Below are 17,824 nucleotides of genomic sequence, written 5' to 3'. Positions count from 1 at the left end.
GGGTGGGCGACCTATTGGGACAGAGAAGCAGATGAAGAGGGACATAAGATATAGTCCAGCAAAGCCAGAAGCCAGCTGGAGGCTGGAAAGACCCAGAAGGGAGCGGGAGCCTGCCACGCTGGCTTCCGCCTCCTGCCTGGTGGAGGCCCTCACCCCTCAGCCCTCACCCCTGTTGCCGGGACCACCCACGCCCTATGCATTAGTACTGCCCCACTCTAGGCAGTCGTTGTGGTTAGGAAAGGGGCTAACTTGAGAACACTGATTCATTTAATTTTATTATTGGTACTGTGTGTAGTGTCTGCCAACTCCTAGGCCTTGCTGGTGTCACCCTGAAAGTTCTCTGGGCTGGGAATCACAGCTTAATAAAATCCAGGGAACTGTGCCCTGCCCCTCCCACCCCACTCAATAAAGATGGATGCAAAGCCAGCTGTGCAGGGGCCTCCTGGGCCCCTCTGCTGAGCCACACTGGGCCAAGCACATTTCTTGGTGTGAACATGAGTGAGGTAGGCATGGTGATTTTCCGGATGGGCAAACGAAGGCCCTGAGAGGTAAAGTCACTTGCCCAGCTAGTGAGAGGCAGATGCTGGCTGGCCAGAGAGGTCAGCCCAGAAGCTCATGCATGATTTGCTACCCAAGGCCAAACTTCTGATTGACGGTGGTTGTAATTTCTTCCTGTCCCAAAGCCTGGAGGGATGTTGTCCTGGTGGCTGTGGGACCTTCTGGCACTGAATCTGGGTGCTCTGCCTGGTTGGTGGTTACTGGAGGCTCAAGGTGGCTGTTTGGGTTCCTGGAGCTCGTTTCTCCATCCCTGGACCAGGTGCACCCATGCTGGACTCTGCCACCTGAAAGCTGGGCTTTATGGCCTGAGGAAGAGTCCGTGTCTCCAGGAAAGCAGACACAACCTCACAGCAAGCAAGGGCGGGGTGGAGGCATTCTCCTTCACCCTCTCATCCTTGAATGCTCTCAGGTCTGGAAGCAAGATATTTAACGTACAGCCTCGGAGCTGGAGGGAACCTTAGGAGTTATCCAGTTTACCTCCCTCTTTTAACAGACAGGGAAACTGAGGCCCAGAGAGGCGAAGGGACTTGCCTAGGGGCACATAATCTGTGCACCTGTAGCGAGCTGTGCCTTCGCTGAATGATTACTGGGAGCCGTGGACAGCCGGTCCCCCCATCTTATTGCAGTATCCAGGGATCTGGGTTTTACTACCAATTGGAGAGGGCAGCAGGATTTGTCTTCTGCAGGCCCCACCTGTTCTTCCAGCCTGTTTCCAGATCTTGCTCCCCTTCCATCTAGGGTTCCCTGCTGCCCTGAGCCCTGCCTCCACCATCCTAAGTATCTAGCTTGTGTGCATGGCCCCTCTGCCGTCACTTATCTCTAGCCCTCACCTCTACGTGTAACACATACATTTTCACGGTGGCTCTTTTGAAGACATTACCTGTATTAGTCCATTTTCTGTTGCGTATAACAGAATAACTGAAGCTAGGTAATTTATAAAGAAAAGGAATTTATTTCTTACAGTTATGGAGGCTGGGAAATCCAAAGTTAAGGGGGTATATCTGGGGAGAGCCTTCCTGCTGGTGGGGACTCTGGTGTCCTGAGGTGGTGCAGGGCATCACATGGTGAGGAAGCTGAGTGTGCAGATGGCAAATGTGCTAGCTCAGGTCTTGTCCTTTTTTTTTTTTTTCTTTTTCTTTTCTTTTTTTTTTTTTTTGAGATAGAGTTTTGCTCTTGTTGCCCAGGATGGACTATAGTGGCATGATCTCAGCTCACTGCAACCTCCGCCTCCTGGGTTTAAGTGATTCTCCTGCCTCAGCCTCGTAGCTGGGATTACAGGTGTCTGTCACCATGCCTGGATAATTTCTTGTGTTTTTAGTAGAGGTGGGGTTTCACCGTGTTGACTAGGCTGGTCTCAAACTCCTGACCTCAGGTGATCCACCTGCCTTGACCTCCCAAAGTATTGGGATAACAGGCATGAGCCACCACACCTGACCCTCTTCCTCTTCTTATAAAGTCACTAGTTCCCATCCCATGAAAACCTCTTAATGGATTAATCCATTCATGAAGGCAGAGCGCTCATGATCCAATCACCTCCTCAAGGCCTCACCCCTCAATACTACCACATTGGGGATTAAATTGCAACATGTGTTTCAAAGGGGACAGATATTCAAACCATAATATTACCCTAGAGTAGCTCTAATGTGAGAGCTTTTGGCCCAGTGAAGGCAGGTGTTTGGGGACCTGAGTGATTCTGTCCCAGGGCCTATCCCTCCCAGGGCCTCGGTATCTCTATCCATAAAATGGGGGTGGGGGTGAGTGTTTGGAGGTTTCTAAGCACCCTTTTTAGGTCTGACATCTTGGGAATGCCGACAGTCGGAGCAGCTGGGACCTGGGTCCCCCAAGCCAGAGGCTGTCTGCTGCTTTTCCTGCTGGCCTGTGAGCAGGTGTGTGATGAGCTGGGGAAAGGCAGGAAGATGTGTCATTGATTTTCCTCCTGTGTCTTGAGTATCCTGATTCCCAGCTGCCTCCTCAGGGAGGGACAGGAAGAGTTGGGCTTCATTTGCCTTCTGGAGATGGTATGGGGAGAGGGACTTGGTGGGCAAGACGAGAGGGAACTTGCAGTCCCAGCAGTTGAGCAGGGAAAAGCAGTTCTTCCATTACCTTGGGAGAAAATGAAAAGCTCAGTAACAAATTCTCTCCTGTCTTCCCTTTACTTGGCTGTGTTAGCCTAGCCTGGTAATACCCAATACTCAGTAGATGTGGAGTGAATTCACAGGTGGAATGAGCGAATGAACACATGAATGCTTTTAAAAGACTTGACTCCAGAGAGGGTCAGACCTGGGTTTGAATCCTGCCCCATTGGTTTCTAGCTGGATGACCTTGGGTAAATTAGTTGATGTATCTGAACTTCAGCATCCTTAATTCATAACACCAACATGGTAATCTGTAGAGTTGTGAGGAGCAAATGAGAGGAATCAATGGAAAGACCTCGGAATCCTGTCTGACATTTAAGACTCCCCAGTTATAACTTTGGATGATTTTCACTAAAGATGGAATGATTGGGTCAGACTTTAACCTTGCACTTGAGCATACATATACTGAGCAGCTAGGATGTTCCAGACCTTGCAGAGGGCCTAGAGATGACTGAGGCCAGGTCTCTTCTCTCAAGTTGCTCATAGTTTGATGAGGGAGACACATGCCCCCACAGCCCTGAAATGCCATTGGGAAGTGCTTGTAGCAGGCATTACCTAGAGTATGCACAAAGGGTTGTGGGAGCAGAGGTTGGAGAGGTCCAGTCTGCCCTGGGGTTGCCAGTCAGGGAAGGCTTCCTGGAGGAGGTGAGCTCTGCATTGAACTTTGAAGGATGACAGGAGTAGAGTGTGCCCCTGGGAAATGTCCCTCATAGGCAAAGTGAACATGCAAGGACTTGGATGGCTTGTCTGGGGAAGCCTGAGAATCTGGTCTCTATCCTGTTTTGCTTTGTCAGGAGGTCTCTTCTAAGTGCCTTTCACCTAACAGCATCCTGCGCTGGAGACTTCCAAGTATGATTGGAGCTCCCAGTCCGATGGGGGAGACAGGACACACATACGTGCAATAAGGTGTGCCCTGTGAGGCTGCTGCTGAGAGGAACTCTGGGAAGTGTTCGTGAGAGTGGCTTCCCGTGGAGTTCGGAGGAGGAGGGGGTACCAATAGGTGAAGAGGAGTAGGAGTGGGCCGAGCAGGGAAGGACCAAGAGGTCACCTTCTCCTTTCCAGCCCCAGGTGAGCTAGTGTCACATTTTTAGCAGAGAAGAAAGACTGTTGACAAGGGACAGGAATAGCTTCTGAAGCCTTCCTTCATCCCTGCCGCTCCTCTTTCCACAGATGTCTTTGGTAGGCGCTGGCCCGGGCCTGGAAGACAGTGCACGCCCACAGCGCCCTCTGCTGAACGGTATCAGAACAGCAGGCTTGGAGGGCGAAGGCAATTCCTACAAAGGATCCCTGGTTTCCTACCCAGTGGGGAGCCCCGGATTCTGAAGCCAGGAATGAAGGGTAGATGGAGACTGGGTCAGCACCCGGGAGGGCCCGTATGTGCAACCTGGAGGATCTTGGAGCTTGGGAGTAGCGCAGGGGGTGGTTAGTTCAGTTCGGGATGGCTGAGGAAGACGTTTTAAACAACTTTCTCTGCGATCTTACTGAGGGCTCAGGAGCTGGGGACGGCCACCATCCTGGGTATCCAGCGCCCCTCCTTCCCCCAGGCTAGGAAAGGAACCCCTCTCAGCAGATGCCATCCCAGACTACCCTTGTCTCACTTATCATGGAGGACATGTGCCCCCTTCCTCCTCCCAGGCCCTGGATCTGGGGTTGCTGGACTTGGTGCATGGGTGGTCTGGAAGCTTCTAGGATGAATTCATAATTGGGAGATTCTAGGTGAGGCTCAGATGGAAATGAGGGCACCTGCTGCTTGATGGCAGAACAAAAGAGCTTGGCAGAGCTAGGCTGGACTCAACGTGGCATTTTCTCTCCGTTTCAGACCAGGATACAGATTAATTGAGCCCAGGGGAGCTCGGGTTTCCTGGGGCAGGGGGCAAGCAGTGCCTCGGAGGGAGTCGGGTACTGTGGGATGGAGGACCCAGGAGACCCAGAATCCTGAACTGTCAGGCTGACTTCATTGTCTACTACAGAGTTCTTGAGCCCAGAAGCCCCAAGAACCTGCTTTCCTCAATGTGTTCTACACCCGCGAGGGACCAGGAGACCCTAATTGCCATCCCAGCAGGACACACACACACACACACACACCTGGCCTTTACAGGATGCACAGTGGAGGAAAAGAACAAAGAAGCACGTGTCCTACAAAGGGAGAGGCAGTGCCAGGTTCATAGAAGTCAGTGAGGTACAAAGGGGACGTCAGGTCCCCCCAGCAGCCTGAGCCATGGTGAGGGCCAAGGAGAGGGCTTGACTATCACAGTGACAGCCCATTATCCAGCTGAACGTCACCTAGGAGGGCCATGCATGTGAACAGGGTCTCTGTTCACCATGTCAGCTTCAGCCTGGGGGCTCCTCCAATTTCTCCCGTTGGGAGCCCTTAGCACACCACTCAATGCTTCTGGCCTATTGGGAATTCCCATTATAGTCCATTGTTCTCCCTCAAATCTAAAAAGGGATGATTGATTTTGAGGAAACAAGGCAAGTTGCTAAAGGATTTCTAAATGAGCCTTGTGTTTGATTTTGGGGTCAGTCTGTGTGGGTTCCAAGACAAGATGGTGGCTGGTAATGATTTTCAAATAAATATATTTTGTGATCACGAATTGCTTCTGGGAGAAATCTGAAATATGGCAAGCAGCTCAGGACAGACACTGCTGCAGGTGCCGTCAGTGCCTTGCTGCAGCCCCTTGGCATGTTTCAGGTCAGTGCACTTGGGCCTGAGTCCCATCTGCCAGCACCTGCATCTCTTTCTTTAAAAAAAAACCAAAAAAATCAGTTTCATGGTTCATCTTCCTAATTTCAAACCAAATGTACTTAAAAAAATATGGGTTACCCTTTGTAATTTAGACTGTCTCTATTCCATAATGATATGTCCTGGTCATTTATTATTACAGAGGTCTTGGAATAGTAGATAGCATATCTGGAACTTTAACATCTGCAAAGATACTGTATGCATGTCTCGATCATTTGTGCAGGGGAGGTGCCAGGGCTGAAGGAAATGCATGGTAGACATTGCATCATCATGTTCTCCTTTTATTAGTGCCAGCGCCTACCTTTCTTTGCCTGGCGGCTTTCTCGCGAGCTGCAGGAGCCTTCTCAGCTGGTGCACCTGTGCTAGACCAGAAGCACCAAGGAATGAATCCTCCAGAGTGGCCCTCCCCAAGGGCTGAGTGGAGCTGGTGTACATGCACCCCGTTCCTTCACTGTGAGCTTTAGGGTGTGCATCTACTCTGACTCCCAGAGTTACCAGTGGGGCAAGGGTCCACACCTGTAGCAGTAACCTGCTTGATCACCTTCCCTTTGTTGGTGTTCTTTGCATTCCTATTTCACTTCCGTATTTCCTGAAGGGTGCTTTCTGGAATCACCCAAATAAACTGTTTGCACTGAATCCTTGTCTCGGGCTCTGCTTTTGGAGGAACTGCTGTGACCAACTTGTTCCAGGTTAACCGGAACTATGCCACTTTTAAAACCAAAAGTCTCACATCCTGGCAACCTTCCTCAGTCCCTGGCACACTGCGACAATTGGTCACCTTATGGGGAACCTGAGCAAAGGCAGATGTGACACGTGAAGTGAGGCAAACAGATCACTGAACTGCCAGTTTGAAAACCAAGTATCCTTGGCTTTGAGAACAAAATATCAGACACAAGTATAACTTTGTCATATTATCAGGTTCAACAATTTTTATCAGCTCAAAGCCTAGAAGAGAACAGTAGCCACCATGTACAAAGAAGCCATTTCTTTTGAGAACAGACATATACACAGCCCCAGGGTAGGATTTGCTGAGTATCAGTAGACATTAGACGGCTGACATCCAGGACTTCCATGACATCTATGTAACTGGCTACCAGGCAAGCAGGTGATGCGTATCCCAAGAAGAAAGTGTCACAGGCACTGTGGGGACATTACAGGTGAGGAGGCGAGGGCACGGGTAGCGTGTTATAGGCACTTGAGGCTCTGACGGGGACAAGCACCAGCCATGCCACTTGAGCCAAAGCCACCTGGGCAGATAGTGAAACTATACCACATGTGTCACCACAGTCAGCGGCATTGAGATGAGGCGCTTTGCATTGGGACGCGGCTGTAAGCTCAAGACGGCTGGCCCTGAGCCAAGGAGATTTGCAGCATGAACAGGAGAAAAATCCCACCTCGTTGGGCAACCCGGGGAGGCAGTGCTGTTGAGAGGCTAAAGTCAATGGGCTGGGAGCAGGGCTGGACACACAGGGCAGAGAGGTCCACAATTGGGAGCTGTAGGCGTGGCCAGGAGCTGCTGCCAAGCCTCTGACCTTGGGCAGATCTCTGCGGATCAGATTACCCAGCTGCAAAATGCCACACACACCCCTGCCCCGGTTATTTTTACACTGGCATTGCAGAGCATGCTATGTTAGTGCTGAAGAATATGTCCATCTTTTTTCTGTTGACTTCTCTAGTCTCTGCTAGATTGGTGAGAAAAAAATCTTCCAAGTGCCAAGGCAATGAGCACGTGCCCCATTCCTGGGGTGGCAGTACCCTTCCCTCTCCTTTCCCAGGGCACTAAAAGTATGGAATGCATTTGAATCTAAGGACCACTTGGAGATGTTATAATGTGCAAATAGACATGCATTTGGGCATTTGGACCCCTGAATGACAGGTGCTGGGGTGTCACGCAGGATCCAGCCAGGCAGGTCAATGGGGCGGCCAATCGCAGGATGGGGGGCAGGCTGTACACAGACCGGGGAGACCCCTTTCCTCCTTCCCTTTCATGGGGAGTCCCTGCCAAGGAAAAGAGAAGGGGAGCAGCAGCATGGCCCTCAAATAAGGGTAGGGATTAACAGAGGGCAAGTCAGGATCTAGAGGAAACTTCCAGAAACCTTTTTTGACAGCTGTTCCTGGTGAACCAACTGGAAGGGAGAAGGAGGAATCCTTGCTTTCCATGTCTCTGAAGAGCAGGTGAAAGCCCACCAGGATCTAATCTTGGAAGCAGCTGGTCCGTTCATCAACCACAGCAAGTGGCAGTGAGTAGCAGCTAGGTCAGTGAAGGCCAGGGGAGGCCATTCATTTTGCTGAGAGAGAGAGGACTGGCTGGGGAAACGTGGGTGCCGGTTGGAAACCGGGGCTGCTTATGGGCAAGGCCAGTGTAAGTCTGCCAAAGGATGGGGCCCGATTTTCCTGGCATCTGGAGTTGGTGTCGAGCTGGGGGGCCTCAGAGACCGGGTTCTGCATCTGCGTGTGGCAGGAGGTTGGGCCCTCGGGGCACTCTGTTGCAGGGTCATCCCTGCTCCACCTGAACAAGGAGGCCCCCAGCACGAACTCCCCTCTGGCTGTGCAATGCCATGAGCTATTGTGGTCATCTGTACCATACCACACCATAAAAGAGTGTCCGAAAGCTCAGGGGGCTGGCCATTAGCACAAGTGCCTAGGTAGTGCTAATGCGAGGCCACACTCACAGATGGCAGGACCATTCAAGGGCCAGTGAAGACAAACCCACTTACAGAACCAGGGAATGGGAAAATGATTCATGGAACAGAGATTCTTCAAATGCTCCTTGCCAAGCTCCAAAAAGGACAGGGACAGCACCTCGTATGTTCACCGTGGTACCCCAGTATGCCATGCCTGGCATACAGTAGGCTCCCAGTAAAGGCTTTCTGAATGCCAGTGCCCCAGGAGCCCTAAGGGAGACCTAGGCCAGCATTTTCCAACCGAGTAGGCTGAGAAGAGCTGCTGCTGGGCCACCTGCTCGCAGCCTGACAACGCATAGTAACATATTAACGGGTCGGGTTGTCCTAACCTAAATAAGTTTGTCTTCCTACTGCTTCCCCAACGTATTTGCCCATAGCACGGCTTCTAATAGGTGGCTTATTCGTGTCTTATCTGAGTGTTGGAAATGCTGATCTTGTGAACACCCGTCATTCCAAAAAAGATGAAACAGGGGTTCAGAGAAAGCAAGTAATTTTCCAGAAGTCACATAGCACACTGGTGGTGGAGTTGGGACCAATGCTTTGATTCCTCAGCTCTCAGCTCAGTGTTTTTCCCACTGAGGGCAGCTTGGAGGCTGGGCTTTGTCATGCAGTGGCATTAGCCCTTTCTTCAGACAGTACAGGGCATAAATATTCCTTTGTATGACCTAGAAAACAAGGGCTGGTTGAACAAGTTAAACCAGATTAACCCAAAGTAAATGAGACTGCAGGGGCAATGTGTTCCCTGCTTCAGAACCTTTAGAACTCTGTTAGCTTCAATGCATGCACTAATTACCAAAGGTTCTTATCTTTTCCTTAAAACGTGTCCCTTAGGTCCTCTGCCTAGCAATCCTGGTAGCACGGTTTTGAGGCTGCGTGTCATCTCAATACCCCTGAAGGTCTTTAAAAATGTCTCTTGTCCAGACCTGCCCCCACAGCTCTTGGGTTATTCGCAACCAATGAAGATTTGTTCTTCTGCACCTTTGGGGCTGGGCACGGGAGCCAGGGTTGCAGACCTCAGCAGTTTTCTTGGGCCTCAAACATGTTGCAGAGCTCCAGTGGCTAGTGCCGGAGCAGAGTCTGAGGAACTTTCCTTGAGAAGTGGGTGGCGTGCCCGCCACCTTGCTGGATTTCTTGTGCTCCTGCTAGGCATCTTGTAGCACTAGTTCTATCCTGGCAGAGACCGATTCACTTCCAGCCCTGGCCACTGTCCATGCTGAAGCCTGGAGACCCAGAATCAGACTCATCTGGTGGGGCGGGGAGGTGCTGGACAGCCCACTTCTGCCTGGTTACATAGAGAAGGAAAGAGGCCCAGAACACACACGCCACTTGCTCAAGGTCACACAGAGAACTCAAGCAAATTCACAGTCATGAAGAAGGAAACATCTCAAAGGCAGAGAGTCTGGGACTGTCAGAGCAGGAGAAAGCCCCAGCTCCAGGGCACCTAGGAGGAGAAACCGCTTGCCCAAACTAGTACTAGGCTGAGACCTGAGTCTGGGCGTTCCGACTCAAAACCTGGCATTTTTTCCATTACTTGTGGTCCAGGAAGTAGATGCCACCCCCGGCCACCCTTACCCTGAAGCTGAGGCTGCTGCCTGCATAGCTAAATACTTTTTTTTGGCAAGGGATGGGGGGTGTGCAGGGAGATGACAAAGCTCTGCTCCCATCTCCTGGAAGCCTGGAGCAAGACAGCCCAAAGCCCTTACCCGCCTTGGTGGCACTGACTTTGAGCCAACACCCTGATTGGCGTCCTGCCCCACCTGGAGTCATGATGGCCACAGTGTCCAGGCTTGCCTGCCTGGATTCCTCCCCAGAGGGTAAGTCTGAAGCAGGGCCAGTTCACGAGGCAGCAATGGGATTTTATCTTAAGTATTCAAAACGGCTGTGAGAATCCCTCCTGGGAGACTTGTGGCACAGCAGCAGGGTGAGATGGAGGGGTGGGGAGTGGGGGGCAGGGCACTGTATCCTGTTGGGGCTGCCTTTTCTCCCCTTGTGCCCGGTGGGTGTTCTGCTGGAGCCTCCTCCCTGACTGCAGCCCCTGCTGGAGGCTGCACACCCCTCGAGTCTTCCTGAGGCTGGGGCTTGCGCCAGAGCCCACAGGACCCCATGGGTTGGTTTGATGAGCTAAGCTCTCAAGGCCTTCCCAAGAGGGAAGTCTGTGGAGCTTCACGCCAAGGTTGGGACAGGAATTTAATGAGGAGAGATTAAGGCCTTGAAGGAAGAGGCTTCCAGGGTGGATAGATTCAGCCTGAAGTCCCAAGCTAGTGGGGTTCCTTGGTGAAGTCTAGACCCACCTCCAGGGGAGTCAGTGGGGCAGAGGAGACTGGGCAGCTCAGTGCCAGCCATTAGGGTATCTGAGGCCACAGCACTCCAGTCCCCACACAGTGGGGCATCACACAGTGGGCTTGAGGGCAGGAAGCCCCTGGGGATCCTGCCTAAAGTGTCAATTCATTCATTTCACCAAACAAATCAGGTCTCCCCTGGCCAGAGCGGCCATCCCCAAAGGCACTGCAGCCAAGCATGGCTCTCTGTTGCAAAAAGGTGCCTCTCTCCCACAGCGTGGCATGGCTCGAGAGGCCACCCTGATCCCATGGCGTGACCTACTTGGAGGTGCCTCCCTAGTGCCTCAGTACAAGTGATGCAGTTTGCTTTACCCAATTTCTAAAAGTATGTAAATTAAGGTGTTGTCTGGCGTCTTCATTGACTTCTGTGACCATGTCTGTTCTTTTAGGACTATTTTCGCACAGACTGCCACTTAAATCTAACACGTCAACTCACAAGGTGTCTCCCTGGTCCTGCCACCACCTCTTCTTAGTGAGGGAGCCACTAATGATCTGTAAGTCAATACTAGCATGTACTAAGGAAGCTTCCTAGCCAAAACAAAAGGCCCCCGAGCGACTCTTTTGAAAAGCGTTGAGAAGGATGGTTCTCCAATTGGCTTTTAAGTGGGATTTAGGGGGTCCTAGGCTGTTACCTTGGAGACAAGAGCCTGTCCTACAAGCACCAGACTGGCTAGTCTCTATGTGCCTCTGCAAGCCTGTAGGCCTGGTTACTTGCGGTCACTGGGTCCTCTCATCTGCCCTTTTATTTGAGTGGGCATTGCTGTGCCCACGTGGTCTACCTCCAGAGAGGTCTCAGGCTTCCACTGCGACTTCCTTCCCCAGCCCCAGCAGCAGTCGGCCTGGGACTGCCTGCATGGGCAGAAAGGAACCGCTGAACCATTTAAGATCCACTCCACTTCCCTCATCTCACCCTCTTATTTTATAGATGAGGAAACTGTGGCCCAGATAGAGGGCAGGGACTGGCTTAAAGTTGCATGGCTGGATGGTAGCAAAGTTGGGATTGAACTCAGGCCTCCTGGCTGCCAGTCCAGGGCTCTTTCTAGTAACTGATGTATTGGCTACAGCTCCAAAAGCTCCCCAAACCAGGCCGACATGACCCTACCCATCCCTCTCCTCCCCACCCTTCCCTCCACCCAGCCTCCCCCTCACCCAACTACACATAATTCGGGTTATAGCAGAGCATATTGAACTTGAGATTCTCATTCCAGTGCCGCAGAAGCACAAAAAGCTGGCGGGCAGCAGCCTTGAGTGTGCCCTGCGTGCGGCCCTCGGGTACTTCCTGCTGCTCCAGCCATGAGTTGGCCTTGGCGGCCACCAGCTCCCACTCAGTGAAGTAGGAGGCCGAGCTGTGCTCCAGCCATGCCAGCCCCACCACCGTGGCCCACAGCTTCCCAGTGTGCTCCATCACTGCCTTCGGCTCCAGGTCCAGCTTGCCCTTGGTCAGAGGCTCCAGGGAGAAGCTGTCACAGGACAGGTGCCGAGATGGGGAGCTGGTGCACAGCTGGGGACTCGGGGTCTTGGACTCAGACGGGCGGGCGGTGAGGGACACTCGGTGGCAGGTGAAAGGGGATGTCCACTTGAGCTTCTCCATGGGGATGTGTGTGGCCTCACAGAAGGCTTGGTTGAGCAGGAAGGCTCCGGAGGCCCGCTGCAGAGACACCTGTTGGAGCAGGGGAAGCCCTTCAGTGGGCCTCAAATATTTTAGCCCAGGGAGCCCCAGGCCATGCAAAAGCCTGGATCCATGTTGCCTGTCCCACCCTGCCTGCCTGGGGGATTTTCAGGATACCCAGGTCAATTGAGCATCTCTATCCTTTATCCTGCAGACACTTCAAACAGATCATTCTCCAAGCCCAAGTCAACATCTTCACTGCATATTTGCCTCTTGTCCTAGGTGGGTGGGCCCAGGTCGACCACCGGAAATGTCCCCTGCCATGCAGTGAACTCTAGCAGCTCTCTTTCCTCTTTCTCCCTGTGTAACCATCAGTTTCCGAGTCCCAACAGGTCTACTTTCTAAATCGCTCTGCAATCCATCACGTGCTTCCTTATGTTATTCCTGCCTCCTCTTTCCTCCCCTCTCCCTACCCCCAATCCATCTGTCCTACATACACAGGGATCCCTATGAGGCATAGATCACACACTTTTTGGAGGCTCAGTTCAATGACTTCAGTGTCTCATAGACTAAGTCCAAAATACGATCAATAAAGCTCTGCACCGCCTAACCCCGGTTTGACTCTTACCCGCTCCAACTCCATTCCCCAGCTCTCAAGCTGTGTCTCTCCTCTGGAGGCCTTTGGCCAAACTCTTCATCCTGCAAGTCTTGGCTTAGCCTTGACCTTCTCCAAGAAGTCATGCTTGGTTCTGCTCCCCCTACCTCAAGCCTGGGCTAGATGTCCACCTCCTATACTCCGCAACCAAACGAGATCTCTCCCATTGCCAACAGTTAGAATTGCCTGGTTCCTTGTCTGAATCCTATTAGACACTTAGCGCCATGAGTGCAGAAACTACGTTTGTCTAGTTCAATGTTTTCTCTCCCCGGTCTAGCACTGGGCCTGACTCAATAAATACTTGTTGAGTGAAAACATGCCTAGTGCCCAGTCGCTCTGGATATTTGGAAATTCACAATATTATGCACTTGGGTATGCAGGGACAGAAGAGGTATGCTGTGATGCTCAAACTGTGCCCCTCCTTCTAGCATCCTCTGTTTCCCAAGTCCTGAGGGGCCCCAGATGTGGCACGGCCAGTCTCCTTTGCTCCTTAATTCAGAGAAGCCCACTCCAGACCTGGGCCTCTCACCCTGCTGCAGCATGCTGGGGTGTCTGTAGACCCAGTTGCTAAACACGGTCCATGTTCCTGGGATGTTAATTTTACTCACTTATGAGTCATTTCAAAGCTTATTTTTATGTATTGAAAAACAGATACACATAGATGCGTGGAGTAGAATGCAAAATTCCCACGAATTTTTAAGGCAAAGATAGCAGATTGCAAAGAATTTTCGTGATGCTGGTGCTGGCTTCTAGCAATATCCCTAGGCCTCTGGGCAGGGGAGATTCATGCAAACTCCTTCTGCCATGCTAACTACTTGGGTGGGAAGCTCTAGGAAGCTTCAAAACTCAGGGGGATCTGAGCTCTAAGACCAAAGCCTTCTTCTCTTTGAGGAAGTGGAGAGGTGGGCAGGGGGATCACAGGAAGGCCCTGCTGCTGAGTGGAGCCGAGGGAGACTGACACCTGGGGTCAGGGCACTCACCAGCGGTACGTAGTCGAAGCTCTGGTTCCCGGAGGTCGACTCCATAGCTTTGATCAGTGGCTTGCTCAGGAAGCCCTTGGCTGCTCGCGTCAGTAGCCTGGACTTGTTGAGATTTAGCCTGTGCAGGTGAAGTCAGGTGGCCCTGGGCATCTCAACCTCCAGTGCCCACCCAGAAGCCCCTGAAAGTCAGGGTCAGAAGGGATGCAACAGATGGCTCCCTCCAACCTCCTTATCTGACAGCTAAGGAAGCGGAAGCCTGGAAAGATGGGCTTGAAGCAACTGCTCCAAGTCACTCAATGAGTCAGCAGCACCTGCGACTAGGAAGAGGTTAATGTTCTCCTGAGGACCCTCTTTTTTTGTCCTGTTTTGCTTCTAAGACAGGATCTCACTCTGTCACCTAGGCTGGAGTGACACGATCGTAGCTCACTGCAGCCTCAACCTCCTGGGCTCAAGCAATCATCTCAACCTCAGTCTCCTGGACTACGGGCGTGCACCCATGTCTGGCTCATTTTTTAATTTTTTGTTGTTGTTGAGATGGAGTCTTGCTCTGTTGCCCAGGCTGGAGTACAGTGGCATGATCTCATTTCACTGCAACTTCTGCCTCCCAGGTTCAAGCAATTCTCCTGCCTCAGCCTCCCGAGTAGTTGGGATTACAGGCATGCGCCGCCACACCTGGCTAATTTTTGCATTTTTAGTAGAGACAGGGTTTCACCATGTTGGTCAGGCTGGTCTCAAACTCCTGACCTTATGATCCGCCCATCTTGGCCTCCCAAAGTGTTGGGATTACAGGGGTGAGCACCGCGACTGGCCTATTTTTAAATTTTTTGTAGAGACAGGGTCACACTGTGTTGCCCAGGCTGGTCTCGAACTCCCGGCCTGAAGTGATCCTCCTGCCTGGGCCTCCCAAAATGCTGGGATTACAGAGGTGAGCTGCTACACCTGGATCATGACCCTCTTTTACTATCATATTCTTGTCTAGCCCAGTGGTCAGAAGAGTTTTCTGTCAGCCCTCCCATGTGTACTTGCATTTGGAAAGATATCTTGGAAGTGTGGGAGATAAAGTAAAGAGGGGGATTTGAGGTAGGGTGAGGCCTGGAGACAGTGATTGCTCTGGGCAGGAGTGCCTTTTTTATGACACCTGCCTAAATGTCAGGCTGAACCTGCCTTTGGCCTTCCAAGTCAGGGAAAACCCCAGGGACCACCCCAGGAAAATGGGTGGCAGGAGAGTGTACCTTTATTGGAAATCCCACCTACCTGGATCCAAAGAGATTCTCTGAGGCCTTCATGGAAGAAAGAGTATTTGTGGCCAGGCTGCGCAGGGGACCTGGAGAGCCATGGAATGACCGAGTTGAGACCTGAAGATGACCCTGTCCAACTGCTTACTGACCAACAGGGGGAATAGAGGCCCAGAGAGGGGCAGGGGCTTAGCTACGCTCCTAGGGACTGGAGCTAACCATTAGGCTGCGGAGCTCTTTCTGCTCCAGTTGGTGTGAGGTGGGATGAGATTATATCCGCATGTAAAAAGCTGGCCTCCAAGATTCCTTGGCCGGCAGCCCCTGGGATCTTCTGGAAAGTTACTTGTGGGGGCAGTGACAGCTTCACTCAGCTCTGCTCATTCCCAAATGGGGACACTGAGTTGACCTCCTTGGCATGTTGCTAGAGGACTCTAGGCAGAGCGGAGTGGCAAAATGGTCCCTCAGCAGGGAACTGGGAGGCCTAATCCAAGCCCAGCTCTGTCACCAGTGTGCTCTGTGACCTTGGGCAAGTCACTTCACCTCTTTGCACCTGTTCCTTATCTTTTAATTGGGGATAATCCTATTCCCAGTGCAGAGGGCTGCTTTGAGGACTCCATGAAGCCCTGAGGACTTTGTTGGTGCTAAGACACTCTCCTGACCCCAGGACCAATCCCTGTCACCATCTTGATGGAGAGGCAGGGCCACCTGCCCACTCACCTTCAGAAGCACCGTGCTTCTCGCGGCCAGGGAATGTGGTCTCGCTGAAGGGAGCAGTGGGACTTGCCTCCATGTCTAGGACAGAGGAACTAGTGAGGCTGGACTTCTCCCCTCCCTTCCTCGCCTCCCATCCCCCCAGGAGAGTGATGGTCTAATTCATGGTGTCTGTAGGTGGGTTGGAGAGTAAGTCTAGGGTTTCAAACCCTGCTCGGATGGGCCTTCATCTTTCACAGATATAACCGTTGCCCCACCATAAGGTTAGACAGGCCTAGGTTCAAATCCTGACCCCAACCACCACCACCACCACTGACCAGCTGTGGGGACTTGGTAAAATTACTTTATAAATTTTGATTGCAAATTCGGGATAATATTATCTATCTCACAGTGTGGTAAAGATTAAATGAGATAACACGCATATAGTGCCTAGTCCATTGCTAAGTGCTTAGTAAAGCCCTGGACGACAGACTCTGCCTAAAAAAAAAAAAAAAAAAAAAAAAGGAAAAAAAAAAGGAAAAAAAAGTAGGAATGTGGGCATGAATCAAAGAACAATTTCAAGGAAGGGATTTGTAGCCAGGCATGGTGGCTTATGCCTGTGATCCCAGCATTTTGGGAGGCTGAGGTGGTGAACCATTTGAGGTCAGGAGTTTGCGACCAGCCTGGCCAACATGGTGAAACCCCAACTCTACTAAAAATATAAAATTAGCCAGGCATGCTGGTGGGTGCCTGTAGTCTCAGCTATTCCGGAGGCTGAGGCAGGAGAATCGCTTGAACCCAGGAGGTGGAGGTTGCAGTGAGCCGAGATCGCGCCACTGCACTCCAGCCTGGGGGACAGAGTGAGACTCCATAAATAAATAAATAAATAAATAAATAAATAAAGGATTCGTGATTTTGACAGAAGCCATGGGCCACCCAAAAAAGCTAAGCTTCGGAGAAAGGAAGGTATAGACCAGCAATTTCCTGAAGCCTGGACGCTCAGCTTGGCTCAGGGGTGGAGCTGGTTCTCCTGGGTTTTGGAGGCCAACGGGACCAAGAAATTGAAAGAACATTTTGATTCTGAAGAGCTCCTCTGTGTTTCCACCCCGTCACACTGGGTTCTGTTTTTGTTTTTGTTTTAAAGCCCATCAGTGTCTGTGAACACTTTCTAGGACCTGGAATAAAAAATCCTTATGGGCTGGGTGGCTGGACTAGTGGCCAGGCGGGACCTCTGATGTCTTCCTCCTGCACAGCAAAAGGCAGGAGATCCTCACTGTGCACGTGAGGGTACCTAGAAAGGGGTTAGGACGAGTGCAGCAGTTAGGCTGTCTTTAGAGAGACAGAAAGACACACATCCACGCAGGACACAGAGGGTTAAAACCATCCTGGGAACTAGTGCAAGGTCACCAAAAGGTCAAAACCTGGCTCTTCAAGGAGCCAAGCTTCAGGCACAATGAAACCAGGTGAAGGCTCAAAGGAGGCTGTTGGGAATCCTGAAAGAAACAGATGGTGGGACCCAAACAGATGGGACTGCCTCTTCGCTCTTTGCTTTTTCCCTTGTTTATTAGGTTTCCTGGCAGTTGGTGCCTGGGAGGACTCAGAGGCTGGAGGCAGGGAACAGCACCAGGGTCAGCAGAGCTCACAAGGGGAGAGGTGCCTGTAGGAGGTGGTGCTGCTCCCTGGCAAAGAGAGAGCTGTGTCAGTGGTGGTGTGCTCAGGCCATACCGAACCTCTCTGTCCCTCTTAGGCCTCAGAGAGCCTGGGATGCCTGGCTTTGCCTTGGACCTGCCTAAGCCCACAGTGCAGACTCAGAGAGAGGTCCTAGGGCCTCGGACATGAGAACACAGTAACCTCAGGGGCCCAGGCTTCCGAAAGTGCCCAGGGTGGCTCTTCCTTAGGGCCTGAAATTTACCATCTCCTGCTGCCGCGTCTTCTCCAAGCATGGTCTGCAGCCGTCCGAAGCCAGAAGAGGTGCCCCTCCACTGTTGGGCCAGAGCTCGAGAACTGAGCATACGCAGGGCAGCTCCTTCACAGAAGACAAGGGGAAGCGGGTGGTTGGGTACAAATGTGCCAGTCCTTTGCCTCTCCCCCAGGGCTGACAGGAATGATTCTGGCTTCAATCTTTCAATTATCCAAAGGCAGGAAGGCAAGGTACAAGGTAAGACCATATGCTTTAGAGTCAGAAAGACCCAGGTT

General features: G+C 51.9%; 1 protein-coding gene across 2 annotated transcripts in view; it reads right to left on the bottom strand.

Moving 5' to 3' along the window:
• Positions 1-10,994: 10,994 nt before the first annotated feature.
• The window catches only part of VWA5B1 (von Willebrand factor A domain containing 5B1), a 63,638-nt gene continuing 56,808 nt past the window's right edge, over positions 10,995-17,824 (bottom strand). Inside the window, exons 18-22 of one of the 2 annotated variants that reach the window (XM_025403169.1) lie at positions 17,541-17,654; positions 15,656-15,730; positions 14,958-15,027; positions 13,704-13,821; positions 10,995-12,119 (exon numbers count right to left, since the gene is read on the bottom strand). In XM_025403169.1, the coding sequence (XP_025258954.1) occupies positions 11,613-12,119; positions 13,704-13,821; positions 14,958-15,027; positions 15,656-15,730; positions 17,541-17,654 (884 nt within the window). In that variant the 3' untranslated portion in view covers positions 10,995-11,612. The remainder of the gene's footprint in view (positions 12,120-13,703; positions 13,822-14,957; positions 15,028-15,655; positions 15,731-17,540; positions 17,655-17,824) is intronic. The other variant, XM_025403177.1, reaches the window with a different exon arrangement.

This window comes from Theropithecus gelada, chromosome 1, assembly GCF_003255815.1.
Source record: "Theropithecus gelada isolate Dixy chromosome 1, Tgel_1.0, whole genome shotgun sequence".
NCBI classification, from domain to species: Eukaryota; Metazoa; Chordata; class Mammalia; order Primates; family Cercopithecidae; genus Theropithecus; species Theropithecus gelada.
This window is presented reverse-complemented; position numbering and strand designations above follow the sequence as displayed.